The sequence below is a fragment of the Miniopterus schreibersii genome (assembly GCF_964146895.1).
Source record: "Miniopterus schreibersii genome assembly, chromosome: 6".
Lineage (NCBI taxonomy): Eukaryota > Metazoa > Chordata > Mammalia > Chiroptera > Miniopteridae > Miniopterus > Miniopterus schreibersii.
Window position 1 is genome coordinate 60,214,387 of NC_138107.1, and position 26,356 is coordinate 60,240,742.

Below are 26,356 nucleotides of genomic sequence, written 5' to 3' on the forward strand. Positions count from 1 at the left end.
GTATATTTGAAAATTCAGAACTATTTCAGCAGCTAGATGATGGTCCTTCCCTTTCTCCTACTCATCCTTCCAACATGAGAGCATCCAAATGTGAGGGTGAGGCCTGCTGAGCTGCCAGCCTTCTGCACTTAGCCCTGATGTACATCCAGGTTGGATTTATTTGAAATGAATTTAAACTGAAATATGAGAAAATGTCAAAGGACTAAGGGAAGCATCATGGTATCTATTTTTTCCCATTGGGGTTTAATGGATCTACCTATTTATCAAGTATCATACCTGATGCAAAGCTTATTTTATTACAAGAGCATATGAACTACTGCTCCTACTCTGTATTATTATGAGCTCATTTTTTTGGCAGACCCTCCCCACTGATGACGAACAGGATGGCTCAGCTGCAGGCTCACAAGCTCTTTGGCATCATCCTATGTTCCTCTTCATTGTTCAAACATCATCATAGCTTATTTCAAACCACATAGTCAAATAGTGTTTTGTAAAATAACTTCCCCATAGATATAACTTTATCAAATGCCAGGTGTGATTAGGGTGAAAGTGCTAAATATCTATGGAAGGATCTAAATTTTATGATTATTATCAACATGTACTAATTGCCATTGAGAAACTCATAAGATTAAATTGCTATATATGATCATATCAATAGAAACTATCAAAAAGGGAGCAAAAGAAAGAAGATATTTGACTTTAAGTAGTCCAGTGGCCCAGATTATTGAGGAAATTACGTTGTTCTTAAAGGGCTTAAAGAAATTAGGCTAGCCCAGCTGGTGTTGCTCAGTGGTTTAGTGTCAACCCATGAACCAAGAGGTCCTGGGTTCAATTCCCCGTCAGGGCACATACCCAGGTTGAGGACTCAATCCCCAGTAGGGGGCGTGGAGGAGGCAGCCAATCCATGTCTCTCTCTCATCAATGTTTCTGTCTCTCTATACATCTCCCTTCCTCTCTCTCTAAAAATAACAATAAAAACATTTTTTTAAAAAAAGAAAAGAAATTAAGCTAAAGAAAGGTTTAGAATTTCAACAAAAACTTAAATCTACAATATAAGTCTATCCATATTTTTATTCCATTAAATAACATATTGGGAAACTTTCTAATGAAACATTATTTTAAAAATTTTTTGCCAATTTTAACAACATTGAGTTATTTGTAAAAAAAAAAACAAACCCTTTTATATAAGGCAAATAAATGCTTTATACAAATTCTGGAGCCATATGTCAAAGAAAAATCATTAGCTAACTATTATGTTGGTTCGTGATACTTAGAGCAATATTTAGTAACTTGACCCTGGCAAGCTTTCAGCAATCAGTACATCTTATTGCATAAAGAGACGTGCAGTGGGGCAGGTGGGGGGGGGGGTGTGTTCATTTATTTTTGCTTAAAAACTACTGAATAGAAAGCCTGCAGGTCAAACTTTAAAAGAGAGATCCTGAACAAAGACAGCATGTACTCAGCAACCCTCTCTTTAAGAGGGAAATATTAAAATAAAGACTTCCAAGTAAAACAGGGTATTAACAGACGAGACATATGCCGGCTGACTTGCTATGTTTAGAACAGCAGAGGAGCATTTAGATTTGTTTCCTGTAGAACTTTCTGGGACTGATGAGGTGATGTTTACACAAATGTTTGGATGAAGTCACTGGGATATTTTTACTAGATGCCCAGATATGTTACTTCTCTCTCTATCCCCTCTCCACCCTATTAGGTCAGTAGGACCATGGGATAGGCATGGTGTTATTGCTCCCTGTAATCCTAATACCCTTTTTTCCCCCCCAAAAAAGTCCTTCCATGGCTTTCTCATCTTCTTATGTGTCCAACAATAACAATGAAGACAGGCATCACACTGCTTTGCTAAATATGCCCACCAGTCTGCAAAGCAGCAAATGCTTATTAAACATATTCTCTTTAATTAGAAAGGTAAGTAAGTGTAGGCTTACCTAGAAGGGCCTGTTCAATGACTTCCATCCTTTACAAATATGCAAACCCTGCCTTTCATTCTATTGTCTCTGCTCTGCCACTTTTCTTCAGTCACCTCTCAGTGATAAAAATTTTAGTGATTTTTATATCTCTTACCCTTCCTTATCTTCAGGAATTGCATGCATTGTAAATAACAGAATAAGAATTTCCCTTTTCCTAGAATTATGTGTCTGTGGCACAGAATTGCTTGTTTCTGTCTAAATTATCAAAGTTTGGTTATATTCCCAGTTAAACTCTTCCTGCATCATTATTCTGCATATTTATATCTGTTTCTGCATGGTTTTGAACACTATTTAGGATTTTAATTCAGTCTGCCAAAAGTTGGCACCTAAATAAAGTTAATATAAAATTGATGTCTCTTTTCTAGTAGCCATAAGTAACGTTTTCTCACTCTAGCTGTGCAGCACACTGCTGATAACAAAGTGGGGAGAGCATGTGGGCAGCTCCCTTACCCCAGCCGTGTCTCTGATGTCTGAGAGCACAGGCTCGAGAACAGAGGCAGAGTCCAAGCCCACCTCCCCAGTAGGACCATTCTAACCCTGTTCAGTCCCCAATGGAGAGAAAACCAGGAAATTTTGAACAAAGACTCAAACTGACCTTCAAAGCCTTCATTTATGACTCCACCGGGGCTTGCTTCTTCTCTGCATTGAGAAATACTATTTACGGAAAAATTTCTGAATAACTGAAGCTGGTCTTGAATTTTACAGAAAGTAGGTCTTTGGTCAGGTTCTTGAGCCCAGCACTGGGTCATTAAATTCCACCTGGATATGTGGGTAAAGACATGAAAGTAGATAGTGATTGGATGTCATTAGGCAAGCATTACTGATAACACAGCCCAGGTAAAGTCATTTCAGAAGCAAAAGAATTTGAGCTATTGCCAGTTTTCCATAATTAATACAAATGAACCAGAACAATGCTTTTGGTTTCTTATTTAATAGTAGTCTGCAATATTACTACCTTTATTAGCTAACACCTTTCTTTTGAAAAGCTGACATTTTTTAACAGTTTTTAATCCAGAAAGATAGATAGGTAGATGGGAAATGTTCACTTAACACATAAGAAAATGAAGAGCTATAAAAATTATTGAAGATTAAAAACCTTTACATTCATGCCTGAATCCTAAAACAAAATCTAAGATTACTCCAAGCTACACAGATATTTAGTGGCACAACCAGAGGCAGAAACCAGATTCAATTCTAATGGTTTTAATCTTCATTATTAAAACCAATCATGAATTGGTTAAAACCAATAATGAATTTGTGTATGGGGAATTAAGAGACTCAGTTTCCCCATACGCAAATAGCTGGTTGATTAAATATTATCTTTTCCTTGATTAGTTGTCTAAGAAATGTCTGTGCAGCACTCTTAACCAGTTTTTGTTCGTTTGTCCATCCATCCATCCATCCATCCATCCATCCATCCATCCATCCACCCATCCATCCACCCATCCATCCATCCATCCATCCATCCATCCATCCATCCATCCATCCACCCACCCACCCATCCATCCATCCATCCATCCATCCATCCATCCATCCATCCATCCATCCATCCATCCACCCATCCTTCCATCCATCCATTGAACATTTATTACACCAGCAGTAATCAAGAGCTAGGGATGTGGCAGTGTGACTCTGTGTCCTCAGAGGGATACACAGAGTAAATGTAAGAAGGTGATAAAGTTGATCTCACTACAGTTCACAGGAGCAGGAAAAATGTAGCTTTTGTTTGTAATTAATTAGGTCTTTCTCAGAGCCCCCACCTGGCAGAAGAAAATGAGCTTCATTTAATGAATGCAGTTTAAAACCTATTCAATATTTTCAATAATCTTGGTAGGTAATGCTCAGTCTTTCTGAAAAATAGTTCCATCTTCTTGTTTTTAGGCCATTTCTACTCCTTCTGCACTCTTCTCCAAGTTGGTGCCAGGATATATGCTGAGTGAGGTCTTGTGTGACATACAGGGGCACAGCGAAGCATCCTTTGGACCCCACCGTCCCTTGGACTTCACAGGTCTCGCAGTGGAATGATCCGGACTTCCATAGCAACGACTGGTCTGGTCCACCCTGCAGGCACCAGCTGCTGTCTGCAGTCTATGATCTCTTTACCTTATCTTTGGACCCTTCCCCAATAAATTGGTCTTCCCTTTATCTTTCTAGCCATAGCCTTCTCTGTTCTGAGACTGCGCCATGTCCTCTGTCTGCTGATGAGGCCCAGGGCATCCATTCCTGTTTCCTCTGCATGCCCACAGGGTGCTCCTTGGCCTAATCTCTAGCTTTCAACAAAATGATCACACCATGTGGGAAACAAAGGAAGATTAAAAGTTCATGCTAAGACACTCTCTGTGTGGACATGCCATTCTACCTCCTTCATGATGCTGGCTTTCCATGTAATTGTGAGGGGTTCCCTGCTCAATGGTCTCCTTGCCATCTTCTTACACTGGGAGCACTGGGCAGTTGCTCCATGCCCTTGATGTTGCCCACACCTAATCTGACTGAACCCTACAGAGGAGGTTGCAGGATCTAGATGTCCAACATCTTCATCCTCCTGCCTCCATCTGTCAAGGTCTTTTCTTCCTACACTTCTCCAGGGCTGAGCAGGCATGGTGTTTCTACTCACTCCCTTTTTTCTATCGGATCATCCTTATGTAGACTTGTAGGCCATAGTCACCGAAACTGGCGTTTAATATACTAACAAGGATCTAAAGGATTCTAGATAACCCTCCCTCCTCCAGGCTTGGTTTCCAAGTCTACTGACTTACTAAAAAGGTCAAGTGCCTGCTCTCTTTTTTTTTTTCCTGGAGCTATGAGGCAAATTGGGGACAGGGAGTGAGAAACTGATAAAGAAACATAAATTGGGAAGTATTTAAAATATTAGGACTACTACATCAACAGATAAATATCAAATTACAAATTGCAAGTTCTAAAAAAGTGCTAAAGAAGACAATGTGAAATCTAATAAAGATGGAACATTTTTGGTAAGTTGCTCACAGAAGGCCCCTCTGCAGAGGTGACATTTAAGCCAAAGAACTTTGTGGGAAAATAAGATGCTAGTCATGGGAGTAGGGTGCGGATGGGAGTCAGGGAACACACTAGAAGAGCGAAAAGCATGTGTAAATTTCTAAATTTGGAAAGAGCTTGGCACATTGTAGAATCTGAAAGAAAGCCAGTGTGGCTGAAGAGCCGTCATTGAGGAGAGCACACGAGATGAGGTCAGAGGAGGAAGGGAGATCATGCCGCTCTCGTAGACAAGGCCAGGAGCTGGATTTATGATGCTACAATGGTAAGCTGTTGAAAGTTTTTAAACAGGCATGATTTTTATATTTTTAAAGGATTACACTAACTGCTACATGTGGAAAATGGGTTGTAGAGAGGCAAGTTGGAAGTAAGAAAGTTATTAAAGAAGACTAAGTGAAAGATAACTGTGGTTTGGACAAGAATATATTCAGTCATAGGTGACAATGATCTGGAAATCATTATGGGTATTGTATTTAAAATAGCTGGTATATATTTTAGGAATTATAATCTCCATTTCATTATAATGTGGTATGTAAATTCTACTTCCATCTCTCTCATTTCTTGACAAGCACCTCAGGTCAGAGTTAGCACTCAGTATGGAGTACTATGGAGAGACCTGAAATAGGTCTATTTTCTAGTACTGATCTGTTGTCTTTTCATATTTATGACAAGGAATTTATATTCTGGATATAGAGTGCCAAATTTTGCTCTATTTTTTAAAAAATTAGAATTGTGACTGAGAACCTAATCCTTTACATATTTCTTTATAACCTGTGGCATTTAGAAACAGGAATGATACAAAGATCCCAATGATTAGATTTGAAATAAAATATTGCTAAATATTTTAAGTAATAGTTAAAGTAGAATCTTGATGACTAGCCTAAGGGTTGTTTTAGGAGGTGAAAAGAGAAAGTAAAGTATAATTCTCCACAGGAAGCATATCCTTTCTCAAAAAATAAAGTTATGTTTCAAAGATATTGGCAAAAAATAGATAGAAACTCTCAAGAATTGGCATACTGCAATTGTGAAGTGTTTACTTATTTTACTTATTTATGACCTGCCTCATTCTACAAAGGATTTTAAGACACTTAAAGGAGATTACTTAGGACAGAAAGAAAGAAAAAGCCAGAAGGAATAAGGGGGTGTGTGGGGGGGGGAGAGGCCATCTTTACAGCTGCCACTTAGCCACACTGCACCTCACCCCCTCACACCACCCTCCAAAATTCAGCCTCTTGTTTAATCTATGTAATTTATTTAAGCAGATATTACTATTTTTTATCTACAGAGACTTAATTTACATGGAATCTAATCATGGTTCTTAATTATCTGATGGCAAAAACATATGATCTGTTGGTATACAAAACCTTTCTCTCCCTGCATCCCGGGACAAATGAACACTGAAATACCCTAGATTAAGCAAAGAGTAACTCTACAAAGCAACAGTCATATAAAAGAAAAGAGTACAACGTGAGCTCTTAAATAGCAGTAAGCTGGCAGTGGAATAAAATGATGAAGCTTTCAAGAATTTAATCCTGAAAATACATTTCTTGCCTCTTTCGGGTAAACTAATAACAACTATTCCTTTGGCATAGAGGTACTTCCTTACAAATAGGCACTAGTCACAATTCAATATCATGCACTAGATACTTGCATTAACTTATAGTTACAAATATTCAAGCATGTTAGTCTAAATAAACGTACAGGTACTTTACTGTTGTTAAAATCTACCTGGGCTGGTTGTTCCAGCTCTACACAGATACACACTCATCATATTTGAAATAACTCATTCTGCAAATTCCTTCATTCACTATGCCAACCCTTTACTCCTCTTTGCTTCAAATCTTTCTTTTCAAAATAGCATGAGATTCATTAACCATGTTCATTTTTAGTGTCTATGAGTAAAGGCCTTGGATTCATGAAGCAATTACATTTCAACAGATAAAAACTCCACGGCCTCTTTCAGTATTAAGAAGGGTGAGTTTCCACAGGTATTTAAACAAAGCACATAAAATACTGGTTTTAAGAACTCCCTTCCTCACTATGCCAATCCCCAAGAGGCTCAATTAGCATCTAGGTGCACATATTTTTAAGGGGTAAAAATAAGATGGTGAATCTCATGTTCTCCCACTGTTGCTCCCTCCACTTGAGACTCTCTGGCAATTCCAGTTGCCACTGTGACACATCTGTCAGAGAACCCCAAAGGGCTCTCCCTGAAGCAGACTGCCCTGGGAACCCGCTTCCCCTTGAGAGGGCTGCGGTGGTTGTGAGAACTGAAGGCTGAGGGGAATACGGGCGACTGGGCTTCCCACCAAACACCCCAGGCCCTGGGGAGAAGGGGCAGTGCTCTGAGCTCCTGCATTCCATTGATAGCCGAGCACAGCATAGCTACCTGTGGGCTCGCCTGACCCAGAGTGCATCCAGGTGCTGAGAATTTAAGCAGTGAATAGAAGGTGCAGCCTGGCTCAGCGCAGACTTTCCACCCTCTAAGCTGGGCCTGTGATCTCAGAGAACTGCTTCAAATAAAAATCAGTTCCCTCTGTACTCTAAGGAGAGTAGTTAATCTTTATCATGACAACTTAAGGCCATGGCCAGATTGAATGGCATTGCTCAGAGCTCCATTTCCCAGCACAGCTTGTTTTCCTGCTTGGCAATGAGTTAACCCTTCCTGGGGCTCTGAGAGTCATGCAGCACTTGGAGGGAAGGTTGGAAGGGGACACTGTTTACTGTTTAATTACTGATGTTCAAATGAACTTCAAAACCACCAATGGAAAATTTGGTTTCATGGAAGCTGTATTTTTACAAAATTAGAGCAATAATGTAGCCAACTGAGTAATCAAGATAAAAGTATGTAGAATATTATCTTTTCCTGGCACTTTCCTAGCACACACTGTCCTCTTCCTTCCAGGAGCATTTTTGGAGAACTTTAGATTAGAGCAAAGTTCAACAAACCTACATTTCTTTTGCTCCACAATAGATAATTAATTATCCACCTCTCTCCTCCCCAAACAATATAAATGAGTCCATCAATCGGAATGTATAATTCAGTGATTGATTCCTGAAGTGCCTATGCCAGGTAAAATTCTAACAGCACAATGAAAAATTCATGGGATTGAAATTCTGGGGAAATTTTCTGAATGTTTGATATATATGTAAAAGATGCAAAAAGAATGATTAGTTTGCTATTTAATAAAAATATATGTCATACTTAGGTATGCTGGGGTTTTTCCTCAAACCCTAGATCAAAGGTTTTCAAATTGTGTGTAATTTCTTACCCCTAGCCTACAGAATTTCTCCCATCTCCCCCTACAATATCTGAAGTATATTCTAGGCACTGCCACCAAAGTTGTTCAGGTACGTGTGTACCTAATCTCCCTGTAAATATCCCGGAGGCTGTAAAAGCTAAGCCAGAAACAAGCAGAGATTCAAATCTTCTAGCTGGAAGATTTAAATAATACAAAAATATTCACCAGTAAGAGACATCCAACCAAGGCGCCTAGTTTTAATCATCTTTGGCTCCAGTCTGAATAATCCTCTAAATAACACAGCAGAGTCCAGGCAGTACAATTGTGGTGCGTATCCGCATACTGTTAATTCCTCTTCCACTTGCCTGTACCACACAGTTTAGCACTTTATTACGTGTTGGCTTGTTATCCAGCTGCTCCACGTGTGTCTTTTCTTTTAAAACACATTCTGAGCTGCTGAAGAGCCACACTCCTGTTTTGAACACCTCTGTATATCATACAATCCTTAGCATGGTGTTGTGCACATAACAGAGAAATCTATCCTTGTTGCATGTTCTTTCAGAAACTTCTTGGATGAAACACATCTTGGGAAAAGTCTCAAGAATATTTCTGCTGAGGTTGTTCACAAAAAGGTGGATTAGTACTCAGCAAAATAACTTGTCTTGTTTTTCTTCTATAATTAGATCAAAATCACCTACTCTTTGAGGATCTCAAATTTATTAGAATTCAATAGTGGCTGGGGTCAATTTGAGAGAGTCCTAACACTTAGTCATTACATGTTAAATTCATAAACAGATAATAACCTCCATAATTTTTAATAGTACTATATCCCAAGATCAGCTATGCCAACAAATGAGATCTAACTTTTAAACAATATATTCCTACTTAATAGAATATTTTAATTTACAGATTAAGATATTAGCCCAATCATATCTTCCAAAATAAAATGTATACACACACACACACACACACACCACAAAGAGCTTTTATTTATTTATTAGAATTCACTTAATCAGGAGTAGAAATATATTCTACTATTCCAAATTTTGTTTTTGAAGTGAAATATTCATGAGTATATATAAGTAAAAAGAAACTATGGTGTATCTAGTGAATTGTTATAATCAATTTATATTAAACTGGTCTTTATATACAAATATACGAAGACCAGTTTTTATTTTAAAATTGCATACCAATGAGGCATAAGATTGCATGTGCACATGTTTCTGTTTTTTGGGTACTTATGTTAACATAATTATAACTTACAGATCATCGGGACAATTTCTTGGTGGCTCCAGTCTCCCTCCTGTTTGCACATAGTTTAAAACATCAAGGTTAGAATGAGCTGGATAAGGCTGATGGCCAAGAGTTAAAATCTCCCAAATCAGAATTCCAAAAGACCTAAGGATATAAGAGAGTTTGCTTTAATTATGCTTATTGCAAACAAACTACAACAGTAGTTTCTCCAACATAATATTCTTGGGGCTACGGGTTCTCCTTTGTGATTGGAATGATTGGTTCCATAAAGGCAAATGGGAGACTTAGAAGCAAGTTGATCACAAGCAAAAGTAGAACAAGCAACTGCCTACCAGCAACACCTCAGAGGTGATAGGAAGGCTCAGTGGGGAGACAGACAGACAGACACACACACTTTGCTCCTCCTTCCTGGCTGAACCTGAGTGCAGACCTCCATTACGCAGACATACTTAGGGGTGAGCAGGAAAGCATTTCAGCTTTTTTTCTTCTGAGTTTGAGGGCTAGTAAACGAGGAGAGAGAGGCATGAAGAAAACTGGCAGCACCGAGGCCAATTTTATCTCATCCCCAGTTGTGCCTAGCACCAGTTATTGAACAAATTTTTACATTCTGAGTAGTTTTCATCAAAAGCAAAAATAAGGGGTCCTATTCAAATAATAAAGAGACTTCCAAACCTCCCCAATGCCCTAATGTTTTTGAGTTCAGTGATTTAAAGTCTACTTATAAATTAATGACCAAACATCCCCAAATAGTAGGCATTTAGACACATACTTAGACATGACTTCATAGGTACCAATTCCTATCAGTCAAAGCCTCTAGATTTGAGGGGAGTAATAAAATACCTGAAGTAAATGTAGCTATTTCACGTGCACAAAACTGATTGCAGGGAGGCATGTAAACTGCTGAGACCCAGGAATAGTCCACCTTAGGCACCAGCTTTCACTTTAGCTTAAGGCAAATTATAATCTCTCTGGTCTTCTGTTTTCTCATTAAAAACAAATACACAGTGGAATACTATGCAATTATAAAAAGGAGGCTCTCTTACCCTTTGTGACAGCATGGATAGACCTGGAGATGATTATGCTAAGCGAAATAAGCTAGTCAGAGAAAGACAAATATCACATGATCAACTCACCCATACGTGGAATCTAATGAACAAAATAAACTCAGAACAAAAATAGGTCCAGAGGCATGGAACAGACTGACAGATCTCAGAGGGGAGGGGGTGGGGGGATAGGAAGAGATTAACCAAAGAACTTATGTACATATATGCACAGCCCACGGACGCAGGCGATAGTGTGGGGAAGGCCTGAGCTGCAGGGTGGAGGGGGACAAGGAGGCAGAAAATGGGGGACACCTGTAATACTTTCAACAATAAAAAATCACAAGATTAGAAGACCTTTTAAGATCCCTTTTGGCTCTGACCTTGGATGGTTTTGCCCACGTTTCTCTGGGTCCTATTAAGCTCACCATACATCAGACTGTGTTGTGAAGATTCCATCCATCAAACTTTCCGGAGCCATCCACCGAACAGGGAGCAGTCCTTCTCCTCTCTTTCTGTAGTAATCATTTTTATAGATGTCCCTCGCCAGTCCAAAGTCCCCAATCTTCACTATCCGTGATGGACTGCTATAGTCTTTCACGGACACGAGGCAATTCCGAGCTGCCAGATCCCTATGGCAAAAGCCATATTTAATAATAATAATAATAATAATAATAAAGTTCCAGAGATCAGACAAGTAATGCTAGTAGGTCTATAGAGGAGACAGTTTTAAAAGAAGTTATTGCTATTTTGAAGGAATGAAAATGTTTAATTATTTTCTGTTTTGCCCAAACTACAGATGGCTATGGTGTCAATATCCATAAGAAACTTGTATCCAGGGCATCACTGTACCTGTGAATAAAGTGCAGCTGCTCCAAGTAGACACAGCCTTTTGAAATATCTACACACAGGTCTACAAGGTCAACCAAGGTGAGTAAAGGACCATGAAACTGTAAGAAATGAAAGAAAGATTACAGGCACTTTTCCAGTTTGCACAAAACACACATATACATATACATGTATAAGTGGCTACATGCACACATATACATGATATTATAAAGAAAGTTTTAGTTATGGTTACAGGAATTCAAGCAAAGAGGAAAAGAGCTACATCTATATGCTTTCTAAATAAGACTACATTGAGTAAGCAGAGGCAATGTGGGACCTTCGTTAGGAACACGGTATTAGTTCTGACAGGCCCCGATTTGAAACCTAGTTCTGCTACTTTCTTGTTGTGTGAACGGGCTCACTTTGCTTTGTTCACTCAGCAACTTTCTCACAGGTAAAATGGAAATAGTAATTCTGACTTGATAGGATTTCAGGTAAGATATGTAATCTGGCTGGTATATAAAAGGCACTTAATAAACAGTAGCTGCTCTCATAAGTAGCAGTAATGATAGTTTAATCAGCGCTCACCAGTTTCATTATTGACCCAGTGTCACGCTATCCTGTCAGTTGTGACAATGAGCTTGTTCCTCATAGGAGCCCCGTATAATACAGACTTTATTTCAAGGGCACATCTAGGAGAGCCAGCACAAATAAATTGAGTCTGTACTGGCTACAATGATTTACACACACACACACACACACACACACACACACACACACACACATACATAAAAGCCAACTGAAGTTTTTATTAGTACCATATGGAAAAAGCTCTCCGTCCCTTGTCATTTCCCTGCAGTTACCCTGGTTCAGGCCTTTATCACCCCGACTCATCCCCAACTTCCCAGGTCTCCAGCCTCCTGTTTGAATTAGCTCATTCCGTTGCGACCCACTGCCTGCAGGATTTCTTAGATTCCTGAGCCAGCCTCCCTGGCAGCCATGGCAGCCCCAGGCTGCCCCCGTGCCTCCTCTCAGTCTATGCTTGGGCCACACTGGGACGCCGCAGTTTTTTGTACCTGCTCTGCTTTTCTCAGCCTCTCTTCTAGATCCCTGCTATCACTGTTTCCTGGAAGGCCTTCCTTAGGCCTGATTTCCATCTGCATCCTACACTAGGCACTATAGCGGTTCCCAAGCTTCAAATCTACCGGTTCCTCATAGACAGGGGCTCTTAAGTGCTGCTCCCTCTGCATCCCCAGCAAGCTCATGTCTTGTCCCCCAAATAGGAAGAATCTTGACACTTATGCTGGGACGCAGCATTGCCATGGTGCTGTTCAACCACACCTAGGTCTGATAACTAGGCTAGAACTGACTCCCAAGAGTCAGCCCCCTGCAGTCCTGTTCATGCCCACCAGATGCCAAGCTCACGGCCTATGCGTGGGTATTCCAGCTGCTTACCAGTTCCTCTGTGAAGCGGCTCTGCTCTGCTCTTGGTAAAACCTACCCTCCTTGTGAAGATGTCTACACAGAGAACCCTGTTCCTGAACTTTAGTCTGGTGGCTAGTGCCTTGTTCTCTGCTGACAGATTTTTCAGAATGCAGCCTGCCTGCCTGGATTTCTAAATATCACTTGCTCCTGACAGCCTATGTGACAACCAGTGGGGACACCTCATTAGCCCTTGTTGGGCTTTCTTGACTCCAGATGTTGCCCTGGGCCACCATCTATCATCCCTTGCTAAACCCTCTGGACATACTGAACCTCCATCCAGGTCTATCCCTGGTCAAAGCCTTTCACAGGTCATGTGGGTGTAGCTTCAGAGAGTTTTCTGTCTCCCACCTTGGTTGGTTCTCCACAAAGTCTCTCCAGGACTCCTCAGATGAAAATCACCTCTCTCTCTGTGCTTCAGCAGTAGATTCTCTACTCCACTCTAATGAGCCCTCCCACTTCCACCTTAAATGGGTTATTTATATGTGACTTATCTACCACATGGCAAGTTCATTAAAAGCAAGAACCATAAGATTTGATGAATTAAATTGTTCCTGGGTATGTATTTGTATTATTTTGATAGCTTGGTTTTGTTCGTTTGTTTTTACTCTTTTCTATCTTAATGCAGTGTTGGAATATCAAAGCTAAAAAGTAGCCTGAGTAAGTTTTTAATTTAATATTTCATTTTATAGCTGCAGAAACTGATACCCTGAAAATGAAGGACTAGACCAGCGGTCTCGGCACAGGGATGGGGAAAGGGTGTCTCTGGAATGTGCCTCTGAGCGCTCGGTGGACAGATGGCTGGCCCAGATGAACTCAGCGTGATGGGGGCTTAGAGCCTGTGGTGTTCCGCTGAGGGCTCTGGCCTTGATTCTGGCACTGAGCACCTAACAGCACCCTGTCCTTTATGGCTGGGCCAAGGGAGACAAGCATGGAAGCTCCGGGGCAGCTGGCAGGAAAGGCAGTGGGAGAACTGAATACACTTGGGAACTAATCATTAGAGCCGTTAGGACCCTGGGTGCATAGGAACAGTTTGGAAAATGTGGACCTATCTTTTCTTTTAGTCTATCTTCAGCCTCTTTTCTTCCTCCAAAAAAAACCTTTAAAAACACTACAGATAAACTTTCTTGGTAAAGATGGGGGATTGATACATTTTTAGTTCCACTCTCTCCCCAAACCTTACTTTAGTCAAGGGGAAGCTTTTATGATCTCACCAGGGCAAAAAGATCAGGACAATAGACACAGAGCAACAAAACACGTTGGAACATGGAAAGCAGATGGAGGCCTGGGAATTTAGCAGAGCCCTGCGAGGTGAAAGCAGACCGCCTGCAGAGGGAGAAGGCGAGAAGGAAGCTGTTTGTCACTGTAGGACCCCACAAAGGCTCTGGAATTGGAGGTAGCAAGTATCTCTGAATGCCCGGGTGAGGGGCAGGGCTCGGAGCAAGAGGAAAGTTTAGAAGTTTAAGAGATAACTAGACCTAGATCTCCCCACTGCAGCTGGAGGCTTTCCTCTGAGGAAAACTGCACACACACACACACACACACACACGGAACTGAACCACAACACCACTAAATTCAAAGACAGCAAACGTACTAAGGCACTGGGTTGAAAAGGGAGGGAAATTAAAGATGCATCCACACACTGCGCCTGGAGGCCTCCAGCCCCTCCTCCCCCTGGCCCCCTGGACTGAGGCTCAGGCTTTATTGCCCAGACAGGAGACCTGCAGGGTCCTCTCAGGTGAAGCTGGGCACATGCCTGGAGACAGCCAATGCTGTCATTATCAGGGGACTCCTGACAGAACAGTGGGGTCTCACCTGACAACCAGAAGGAAGCTGCCACAGACACACAGGTTCCAATCAGCCATCAAATATGAAGGCCTCACTGTTAAATATGAAGACCAGCCACAAATGGCCAAACGTTTGAGAAAATCTCACATTACAAACAGATCCCAGAACAAAGAAGAAAGGAGGAAATCAGGACAATGCAGGGCAATGAACTACTTAAAAGTATAATTAGTATCTTGGGAAAAAGAAGAGAAGATTTTGCCCGTATGACAAATACCCAGATAACTATTTTAAGGTGCTGTCAAAATATATAATGAAGTCTGTGTAAAACTCAAATTTTAAATTCTATGAAAAAATTTAGGGAATATACCAGAATTGAGAGCAGAAAGACAGAGTTGGAAAATAGAAGGGAGCAGCAAATAAAACAAAGCGATAAAACAAAGCTGTTCGTTACTCACTGTCGGATTTCCAGAACAAGGAAATAGAGGGAACAAAGGGATTTTTTTATTATCAAAGAAATAATATGAAAAAAAATCCCAGAATTGAGGGGGACAATTTTCCAGGCTGAGTATTGTGCTGTGTGAAAAGTACCACAGATAAGAAATTCCTAAAATTTCCCGAGAAGGGGGCAAACACAGATCACTGATCACCAGTGCGGGAGCCACAGTGACAAAAGACTCCTTAAAGGCAATTGTAGAAGCTAGAAAACAAAGATGCGGTGGATTTATTTTTTATCAAAGGGGGTTTTCAACCTAGGATCAGCCAAATTGTTAATCCAGTGTGAGGAAAGAATAAAGGACATTTTTCTCAGAAAGAAAAATAAAAAGGAAAAGGTGAATTTAGCCTCACAGGCAATGCTTTCTCTTTCTAAAACAGAGCAAAGAAGTCATGAAACAGAGGAAACAAAGGTCCAACGTGGAAATCACCAGGGTACATGTGAAGGAACCCCCTGGGATAGCCGCTGTGTAGACAGCCCAGAGGACAGCCACCCGCCCCCGCCCCAGGAGGGAAGTGGCCAGGAAAAGAGCTGCGACATGCTGGATTCTCCGATGCATCTCACCACATGGAGAGAAGTGTTACGGTTCTGTGAGGAAGCTGAGGTATATAGGGAACTAAGCAAATGGGAAAAGATGCGTTTATGAAGCTAGCCTAAGGGGAAAAGCACAACCACCGTATTTGAGGTACTCGGCTGCAAATGGGCAACTGAGCAGCCATCGTAACATAAGCCTGCAATGCTGATTTACCTGAACATAGTGATACTCTGGGGGGAAATGAGGGGCAAAGTTTTCTGTGTGTGGAGCTAGTGGGGTTTGGGCTGGTCCCTGAGTAAGCCTATGAGGGTTAAACCCTCACCGTTCATAGCAGGCAGGCAGTAGATTTCCCCAAGGTTGCAAATCAATGTGCAGCATCAGCGGGGTACTTAGGAACCTGGAGGTAAGCACCAGGAGAAACGTGTAGATGCCTGGGACGCGGGGATGGGAGCATGGGGTGAGATAGTGAAAAGCTCCTGTGTTTTCTAATATAAAACACAGTTTGTCACATATCTAAATTTGTTAGCCACAGGGTGTGTTCTTTGATAGAAATGAAAATCAACTTCTTTAAATCTATGGGCTTAAATGTCAGTTACTTGTTTGGTCTCATGTGTTCCTCGCCTAAGGTTTAAAGCAGGTGCGCCGGGTGCTGTCACCCCATGACCCTCATTCCACAGAATTTCCAGCGTCCCCGTTGTGCCAGGCACCGCTCTGGGTCCTGGGGAGAGAACAGAGGATGGGCTGGGGCTGCATTTTGTGGGCAGAATTGTAGAGCCGACAGGACTTGTCAGTGTGGTCGCAGGAAAAGAGAAAGCAAAAAGCTGGATGAATGGCATGGAGGGGAATGTATGAAATCAAGAATTTGGTTTTGCCCAAAATAAATTTGAGATGCCTATTAAAAATCCAAACAGATATGTCAATTGGGTGGGGACTTATAAGTCCAGTACTCAGTAAAGACATAAAGACTGGAAACATCATTTTGAGAGCGACAGACATATAGATTAAGGACAGAGAAAGATGTGCCTTTTCCAACTCCACACAATCTCTGTTCTCCAGAAAACATAATTCTGGCTGCGAGGGACCTGTTTTCCTGTAAAATACTGAAAGTGGGCTCAAATAACCAGAAGATGCCAGAAATAAGTCCAGGGTGCTAATTGTCTTAATTCAACATAAAGGAAATATAAGAATTCTTTCCAAGGAAGTCTCCCATTGGCCAAAATGGTAGCCTATTGAATTGAAAGAAAATTAACAGGACATTATAGGATATTTGCATTACAAAACCAATCCTGGGGACCCCATTTCCTACCGTTGTCATCCGGGCTTTCCGCAAATAGGTGAGGAGATCGCCTCCTTCCATCAATTCCAGGATAATGTATTGGGGCTCATTCAGCAGACAAACTCCGAGCTGCTTCAGAATGTTGGGGTGGTTAAACTTGCTAGAAGGTGGAAAGAGACAGGCGGGATGATATGAAAGCAACAGAAGTCCAGCTGAGGGCCTTTATGGAATAGAGCAATTGCTTATCCAGTTTTCTGCAAAAGCCCTCATTTTTCCCTCTGATAAATGAGCGCCTCCTTTTCCCCAGTGCTGCTCTGTGTTCTTGCCTTACAGAGGTAATACGGCAACCCCTAGTGGCCAGTGCACATGCATAGAGCAGGGTGGGTTTTAGAAGAAATCATGTTTATATTAAGAATTTTGTGTTTCGGAAAAGAAAGTAGGTTGAACTAAATTCCTTTTTCAACAGGTATTTGATAACATTATGGTTTTGGCCACCACAAGTATGAAATATTATTCTCTCTGTTTTAGAGAAACAATTCAGAGAGGCAGGTTTGGCTACAACTGTTTCCTCAAGACGTCAAAGCAAGTAAACCCCAATCTAATAACCAGAACCCACAGCTTGGGACCACTTCCTCGGGTCTTCCTGTTGAGATGTCTTAGAGCAGTTTTCATGCCCAACAACTGACTCTAACACTGAACACAAGCTTAGCAAGACAAGGGATATTTTCATCGGTATCACTGTACTTAAGAGAACGCTCTCTTTCTCAGTCCAGTTCAACCACTATTACACATTCAGAAGATCATAAGCATGTTTAAAGCTGATCAGCTTCAGAAGTCACTTGCAAAACAATCTTCTCATTGAAGGTAAAAGGAAGGAAGACCTTTTGCCAGAGGACAGCCTGTGCCCAGGCTTGGAAGACGGGCTTCTATGGAATACTTCTCATTACAGACATATTTCCATTCAAACTCCAGCCATGTTCCTTTGGGGCATGATTTATTATGTCAGGTGATTTTGAATGTTAAAAATCCACCAATCGGATGTAAAAGCTTCCTACCCATACCAAGGGAAAACTACTTTAGAGCTGCCCTGATACCTCATCAGATATGCCTCCTTCAGGAATTCGATCTTCTCCTGGTCCGTGGAGCCCTTCTTTAAAGTCTGTGCAACATAAAAACCAGCCAAGAATCAGAATAGCAGACATTTCTGTGAGCTCAGTGAGTTAATGGAGATCATCTTTCTTTTGTTTTATACCATCCACCCAGAAATTTCAAAGTAGATAATAGATAATGCATATACATGTGCTATGCAAGCCTGTTCAAAAGATAGCTCCTGTTACTGAAAGTATTTAAGTAGAAATACCTGATAGATAAAAGACCTAGTAATAGTTACACAAAGTCTCTCCAAAATGTAGAAATTTTAAAAAGAGAACAAATTTGGTGTTTAAGCTACTTTCTTAATTTTCAGAGTTTTCTATTCAATATCTGTTTCCCTGGCTTCCTTGCTAACAATACCCTAGTTTGTTTCTTAGATGCAAGGTGCCAAGTCCCAGGAAATTGATTTGAGATAATCATGAAAACCATGTCCTGCAATTCTCCAGCCTCCTTTGCAAATATGTCTCAGTTCTGGTCGACGAATGCTCTGGCCTGAATAAAGATGTGATACCTGATTCTTTGGCAACCATCTTGGGACCATGAGGCAACACATGTACAAAGTCAAGAGAATTTCAGATCTACTGGCACTGCACTAAAGCCAGCAGTCATCCTGCTATGTGAGAAAAATAGACACTTATTTAAACCAGTTGAGAAAATTTTGCCAACTTTTCTCATTGTATAGCTCACCCTCAAAGCAATAAACTCCTAACAAGCCGTGATCAGGATATTGCTCAATTATATAAAAGATTCATCATCTCTCCTGACAAAAGAAAGTTCTGCAAAAACCTGAGTATATATCCAATGCTTCCTTAAAACTACATTTAATATGCCACGGTGGATAACTGTGGTACCGGTCAGCAAAATACAGCCTGAGGACCAATTCCGCCCTGTCACCTATTTTTGTACAGCTTGCAATTGGAAAATAGTTGTGACATTTTTATTTTATTTTTTTCTAGCTTTATTGAGGTATAATTGACATGTTACATTTTTAAATGGTTGAAAAACGTGAAAAAGAATACTATTTCATTACACAGAAATCATATGAAATTCAAACTTCAGTTTTCATAAATAAAATCTAACTGGAACATACCACACTCATTGGTTTACATACTCAATGACAGAGTGGCAGAGTTGCAACTGACATGATATGGCCATAGCCTAAAATATTTACAATCTGCCCTATTACCTAAGACTTTGAGGATGTGCTTAACATCCCCACTTTTCTTCTAGTATATTTAAAGGGGAAAACTGCTGGGTCTTAACTAATTAGTAACCATAGAGGTTACTATTAATTTCAGACCTTATGTAGGACATGGAAGAAAAAAATGTAATATCTGTAGCCATGAATAGGCTTCTACCTTCTACCAGTTCTCTTTTCAATTAAGATCACTCATCTTTCATTACAGTTGTATCCATGTAAATCCATGTGAATACGCTGCCATCCATGTCAAGGAGTGAAAACCACATTACCTTCACTGCTACTTTGGTTTCTCCACTTCCAGCTCCTAAGATGCCTACTGCTGTCCCTTCATACACTTCTCCAAAGGCCCCACTTCCCAACAAGACGCGCAGAGTCAGTTTTTCCCGAGGGAAGGCAGGAAGGCTTTCAATCTCCTCTTGGGTTGGAAGAGTGCTAGAAAATAACAATATTTTTGGTCTCCCAAGATACATATGGTTTACACCATGGTGTTGGTGTCAGGGTTCGAAAGAGTGTGAGAAAGAACTCTCATGGCTTTGCAACACTATAGTGCATTCTATGAGATACAGTGATGTGGAATTTTGTGTTCCTATTACTTCCTTATCCCGCCATTCAGAATATTCTTTCCCTATTCTAAACCCCAGGCAGACCATGTCACTGCTTCGAGGCACATTCATTTAGATAGAAACACACCCATGTGTGCATTGCCTCAAGACTTTTTGTTGTAGCTTGTTTTATTACAGTTATTAATTATTAATTTCTTCAGGTTACCAATTTGTATAAAAAGCAATTGCAAATTAGTAACAAATACATCTGGATTTATGATCTAAAAAGCATTTACCTTACTATTTCACACACCTGATCTCTTATATAAAATGAAATTTACTATGGCCACAGACATCAGATCCATCTCCATCAGGTTAACTTTTAGGAAGCCAAGCTTCTCACTTGGAATATTATGAGGGAAATAAATGCATCTGCACTTAAAATGCTTTGGGTTTTTAAAAGAGAATCTCAAATGTCAGATGTGCTGAGTATTTTCTCAAGGAAAAGTCACCTCTGAATAGCTAATTTAGATCACTTCTGTGTCTACTCCAAATCCTTCATTTTTATGTCTTAAATTACAAATTTCAAGGCCTATAACTATATAATTCCCTTTTATATAGAGTATAATATAGTGTCTTGTATAAAAAGCCATTTAAATATTTTTTTTGTTATATGACAACATAAGTTCAAAACTCATCTAACGTAAAGAGCTTTTGTAGGCAACCACCATACAACTTCTGAAGAGAATTAGATTGAATTACTAGCACACACATGAGACCCTTGAAATTCCTCTCTCCCGGATGCCTCCAGCTGAACCTATCACGTTACCATCTACTCCCCTCAATGTGGTCTTTAACTCCTTGTTTCGTTTATTTTGAACTGTGTGGTAAGACACTGGAAAACAGCTGATTTTCGCTTACTTTCCTCAGGATCGGATAACCACATTATTTGCCATCTATCCCAGGTCACATGTGAGGGTGGAAGGGTGTGTTATTAGCAATTATGTCAGACTAGTGGGCACAACCCGGGGTGATCCTGCCCACCCCTTCTCTAGGTGCCCCAGGATGACGCCCGGTTACGCACTGTATGGCACAGCAGCCGTTGGCCAGGCCCACCATAGCTGTCAGGCCGCGCAGCTCAGCCAACTCTTTGTCTTCGTTTATGAGAACTGCCAGCCCTTCCTTGGGAGTTTTCTGATTCTTTAATCTTCTATGCCAGACTATAAAGAAGCAAAGACATCATATAAAACAAAGCATTGCTTCCTGTTTCCTTTAGGACACGTTAACAATACATTTTAAGTACTTACCTATAAGGACACCATTGGTAAAATAACAGAATTTGATTGAAAAATATGCCCATAATAAAGAAAACTAATTAAATCTAGGTACAAAGCCATAGAAAAACACATAGCTTATACAACCTCACTTTTGATCACATATTGGAGTAACATTTAATATATATATTTCTTATTGCAGTTAAAAACAAGTTGAAGTGTCTTAATATCAGAATTTATTCCTCAAAATCACCCATAAACCAAAGTCAAACCAAAACACACTTATATAATAATTATTAGTGAAACAAATTCATTTCTGAGTCCAGATATGTCCAGGTTTTACTCCTTAGTAGACCGGAGGAGTGCTTGCAATATAATGGCTATAACGGCATGCTTATTTTAAATGCAGAGTACAAGAGCATATATCCATTGTTGTTTATATACACATATTCAGATACACAGAGAAATTATTGGAGGGAACCCCACCAAATGTTAGCAGGGAGTCTCCCCAGTTGTGAAATCACGGGTGATTTGTATTGTCTTCTTCATACAGTGAGCAAATATTATTTTATAATCATAAAAAATAAATGGTATTTTTAAAGATTAAAATACAATTCTAGCAATAAGATCATCCATCTATCCTAGAATATTGGCTCAGAAACTGAAAACAGCAAGGATGCTTTGTTAGATGATCATGAAAATTTGAACTTTATTCCATGGGAGCTTCTGTTTTCAATAGGTTTGAGTTTTATTCAAGTGAAATTCCATCTGAGGGAACACACAGGGATAGATCTTAAGCACTTTTGCTAATGCAATTTTTCAAGCACAAAATGCTCTCACCACTTCTCTTCATTTTTAAAGGCCCAGGTTAATGTCTCCCACTTTCAGTGACATCTTCTAAGACTTCTGCAGCCTCTACTGATCTCTCATCTCTGAGCTTATAAGACTAACTGTGGCTCTCAGCGCTTCTATGTCACTGGCTTGTGTATTTCAGGTACCACTCATTGCCTTTTATTGTTTTTTAACACATATAGCACTACTTATCTTTTCACACAGGTAGGTCTTACCTCCCTCATTAAATGGCAAGCTCCCGAGGTCAGCAATTATATTTTACTGCTTTATCTTTCCCTCTGCTCCCAGCATATGGCTAATGTTGCACATTAGATATGACTGCTCCACACAGCAAAGGCTGTCAATGCTTATTTTTAAACCCTTGTTTCAATTTTGTATTTTTAAGTATGACTGATGAGAGCCCTCAGCACAATACAGATTTAAAACAATTGCTACTGTTCATTATTTTAATAACTCAGAATTTTCTCAGGCCCTTACACGCCCCTAACAGTAAAACCACATGCACGTTTCCTAAATAACCAGACTAGTTTAGCTATACTCAAAAATCTGTGAGTTCCAAATAGAATAGAGACCTTTAAGTTCTGAGAAAGTCAGATATCCATAGGACGTCTTGAAAGCACAATAGGCTGTCTGAAATTATCTCATGTTCATCCACTAGAGTCACGAGCTTAAACAACGGTGATGTACAAGTAGGCAAGCAAAGGCAAATGGAAGATTCTCCATGTACGACTCCTTCCCCGTAGGAAAGCAGACAAGCAGTCAAGCCTATATGCCAACTGTCAAATATACTGCAGTCCTATGCGTAACTCCGGAGGGGCTGGCTTAGCGACACAAACATCAGCTGTGCAATACTTAGACTCCCTGGAACCACAGGTTAATATCCTGGCAGGGTCAGCTGAAATTTTTAGCTTTCCAAGTTAGCTGAAGGAGTTCCATATATTATCTGGGTGGAATCTTGAAAAGAAATCTCAATTCAAGTTTCAACATGCTCTCCAACAGCTTATGATTCCAATTGGTTTGGGGGAAAGTATCTAGAACACTTAGTGAAATATTGGCTTTCGCTATCCTGAGAGATTTCAACTTTATGTTTGTAAATTTTCCTTAAACAGTCTCTTCTAACCTTTCCTTATTTATGAAAACAATAAGCCACGATTTCCTGAATATGTACTTGAGTGTCCTTTTCTGGTAAATATGCTTTCCTTGTAATCTTTCAGCATGTCAGGGACTCATAATATTAATAATGATGGGGTGACCATACATCTTATAATCCAAACCAAGACATTATAGGGACTGAAAGAAAGTGCTACTAATGTTTGTGCTGAAATAATAGGAATGAACCAGGATATATGGTCACTGCAATAACCCGATAGGCCCAATATTTGGGGTTGTCACTGTATCTTCTCATCATTAAGCTAAATCTTTTTTTAAAAGGACTTCGGTGACTAGCACATTAGTATAAAAGGAATAGTGGGAAATAGTTTTCTATCTATCTACCCTAATTCTTCTGTTTCCCTAGGCATATATAAATGAGCAGGGATTTGAAAGAGGCAAGTCGGACATCTGAAAGTGAGAGTGCATCCTACAAGCCAGAAATGGATCTTCTGCAAAAGAGGCCCTGCTCATTCCAAACCAGGCTGTCTGCCTGGAGACCCAGACTATCCCAACCAAGGACTGCCACTGGTCTCACATTAATCCTACCCTTTTTTTATATACCCAGAGTAATTGTTTATTTATTTAAAACTATAAGCCACAAAACACTTGTTACACAATCAGGAACAAATACTATTTTAAAGAAAGTTAAAGTCAGTGTTCTCACAAGTAGTTCTATCTAAAGTATACCATGAAGTATAAATATAGATATATTGTTCATAAAATAGTTGCTCTTAGATCCAGAATACAATTCACAAAACATAATGGTTATGAATGCATAGCCAAAGGTAACATTGTAAATTTTATGAATTTATTTCATGTGGGAGATTAAATAAACTAAGAGATAAATCAAGTAATGTAATCAAGTAAATCATTTATTACCTATTTAAATTTTTTTTTACTTACCAAAGATCAATGGGATTATAACAATCAGAAATATTCCAATTACAGCAGTAAGTATAAAGCTTATTTCTGGTATCCAAAAACCATCTAAAGAAATAAATGAGAAAAAGAAATTAATTCACAGAATAGACAGTCCAGGTGAGCTGCCTGATATACCAGAACTGGCTCCAATGGTATTTTAGGAGCCAGTTAAACTATGTAGCTTGAAGTCATTTATGGTAAGAGTATTTACACCATGGGAAATAAAAATCAGTGTTTTTACATGTGGGTTCCCACCCGCCAAAGAGCCAGTTTACCTCATAGGGATGTACCCACCCAGGTTGCTACTTTAGAGTAACCCAGAAAACATGGATAATCCTTTTAATGAATTTGGGACAAGAAGTCTCAGTCTTCATCATATGTTATATAGTCGGGATTATTATTTCTCTATAACGTCTTCATACACATTTAATCCCTTAGGTATTGAATTGAGGAATATAAACATAAAACATGGCACCTTCTCTTGGGTAGTTTCAGTTGAGTAGAGGAGATAAACATGTAGACAGAGCTTGGTAAACTAAGGCCATAGGCTAAATCTGGCCAAAGCCTGATTCTGCACTGCTCAGGAGCTAAGAATGACTTTTAAAGTATTATTTTAAAAAGAGAAAGAAAGAAAGAAGAAAAATATGCTACAGAGACCAGATGCAGCCTGCAGAACCTAAAATAGTTACCATTTGGTTCTTTCCAGAGAAAGTTTGTTGAACACTTATCTAGATAACTATTATTTGAAAAACACCAATGAAAGTTTCATGTAGAATAGTGGGCTGTGTGTGTGTAAAATGCAACCATTTATTAGCCTGAAGACTATCAGTTTAGCATCATGAGTTCATTTCAGTTAGGCCTTGAAGGATGAGAAGAATTTCAACTGGCAGAAAGTGAGGGAGAGGAAATGCCAGGCAGTGGGGTGACTGGTAGGCTGAGGAGACCCGCGTTCCAGGCTGAAAGAAACAAAGGCTGAAGGCCTAGTGTCGTGAAAGGTTTTCAGTCCGATGTGGCTGCAGCAAAGGGGTAAGTGCTGGGAGAGGTGAACCGCACACGGAGGGCAAACCACAGAAAGCCCCAAATGCCACCCAGAAGTTTGAGCCTGGTCCTGAAGGCAGTGAGCGGAGGGCCTTTTCGGGCACTTCAGGAGGGGGTAAGCGATCCAGCTGTGCTTTGGCTTGATCAACAGTCAGCATTAAGCCAAGAGCACAGGCCAGAAACCACAGCTTAGGTTAGGAAGGGCAAAGTGGAAACGGCAAGGTGGGACCTCATCAGACAGGCATCGAGGTGGTAAATCAGCAGGCGGCTGAGCAGAGGGAAAAATTAAACACGGCACTGAGATTTCTAGGCTATGTGACTAGAAAGATGATGTGTCACGAACTGAAATCGGACACACAGTGGAAGATGGAAATATTAAGAAAGTGACACAGCATAGTTTTAGGCCCATCGTGGAGAAGATGAGAGTGCCGGGAACAGGCAGTAAGGCTGGATAAACAGCAGGCTCTGGGCAGCGGGGCTCTTTCTAGAAGCACGGACTGGGCGAGGTGGCGTGAAGAGCTGGCTGATTATTACACAGGAGAAAAACGACGATGGTGTTGATGCTTTAAGAAGAGCACATCGGATGAAATGCATAGTCCGGTAGATGATAAATTATACAGTTACTCAACTTATTGCTGATGTTATGAATGCACCATCTTTCTCTTGGAAGCTTTGCGTAATAAGTTAGTATGTAGGCAGACATGGTAACATACCTCCAGCTAACAAAATATTCTCGCTGATTCCACTGTATTCACCAAATCCCAGGCTATTTACAGCTACTACTCTGAACTGAAATGTTCCTGTCAGGTTTTTGGACTTCCAGGTGCAAATGCTACCGCAGGATCCATTAAATGCCATCTTCCACATTAAGTTCTGGTTTAGTGAATCATTTGAAGTACTTTTTCTGCAAAAGTAAGAGCAAAACCATGAATATAGGACATTTATGAGACAATATATGTGTTATTGAGGGGAACACGTAAAAGGGGTCCTACAAGACCACGGTGAGGCCTAACTGGTGAGCATAACCACAGTCTCAGGCCACCAAGACAGTTCTGCAGGTCAGAATGTATTTCACTCTCTGTGAAAAACAGTAACAAAAATTTCAAGAAGGTTTCAGTTAGAAATATGGCTAACATAATCCTCTAGCATAAGCAGGAAAATTTTTTAAGGTTATGGGAATGCCAAGGCAAGATGAAGCAAAAATAGATCTAAAGCTCAAGTAGCCAGGACTATAATTATGGAAGTGACTTTTGTCCTTGGAGCTTCTTAAAAAGATAGCTTCATAG

The 26,356-nt window shown here is 40.2% G+C and overlaps 1 protein-coding gene and 1 long non-coding RNA gene across 3 annotated transcripts in view; one reads left to right on the top strand and one right to left on the bottom strand.

Moving 5' to 3' along the window:
* ROS1 (ROS proto-oncogene 1, receptor tyrosine kinase) overlaps nucleotides 1–26,356 on the bottom strand; it is an 82,476-nt gene that overhangs the window by 3,815 nt on the left and 52,305 nt on the right. For both annotated transcript variants that reach the window (XM_081141371.1, XM_081141370.1), the window contains exons 34-43: nucleotides 25,784–25,974; nucleotides 24,015–24,098; nucleotides 20,918–21,053; nucleotides 19,561–19,723; nucleotides 18,033–18,097; nucleotides 16,969–17,098; nucleotides 11,389–11,486; nucleotides 10,965–11,168; nucleotides 9,506–9,640; nucleotides 2,584–2,747 (exon numbers count right to left, since the gene is read on the bottom strand). In XM_081141371.1, coding sequence (XP_080997497.1) covers nucleotides 2,584–2,747; nucleotides 9,506–9,640; nucleotides 10,965–11,168; nucleotides 11,389–11,486; nucleotides 16,969–17,098; nucleotides 18,033–18,097; nucleotides 19,561–19,723; nucleotides 20,918–21,053; nucleotides 24,015–24,098; nucleotides 25,784–25,974 — 1,370 coding nt within the window. The remainder of the gene's footprint in view (nucleotides 1–2,583; nucleotides 2,748–9,505; nucleotides 9,641–10,964; nucleotides 11,169–11,388; nucleotides 11,487–16,968; nucleotides 17,099–18,032; nucleotides 18,098–19,560; nucleotides 19,724–20,917; nucleotides 21,054–24,014; nucleotides 24,099–25,783; nucleotides 25,975–26,356) is intronic.
* Nucleotides 5,183–16,566, top strand: LOC308559102. Its single transcript, XR_013999105.1, has 3 exons — nucleotides 5,183–5,265; nucleotides 11,336–11,466; nucleotides 15,508–16,566. It is a non-coding gene; the product is annotated as an uncharacterized lncRNA (long non-coding RNA).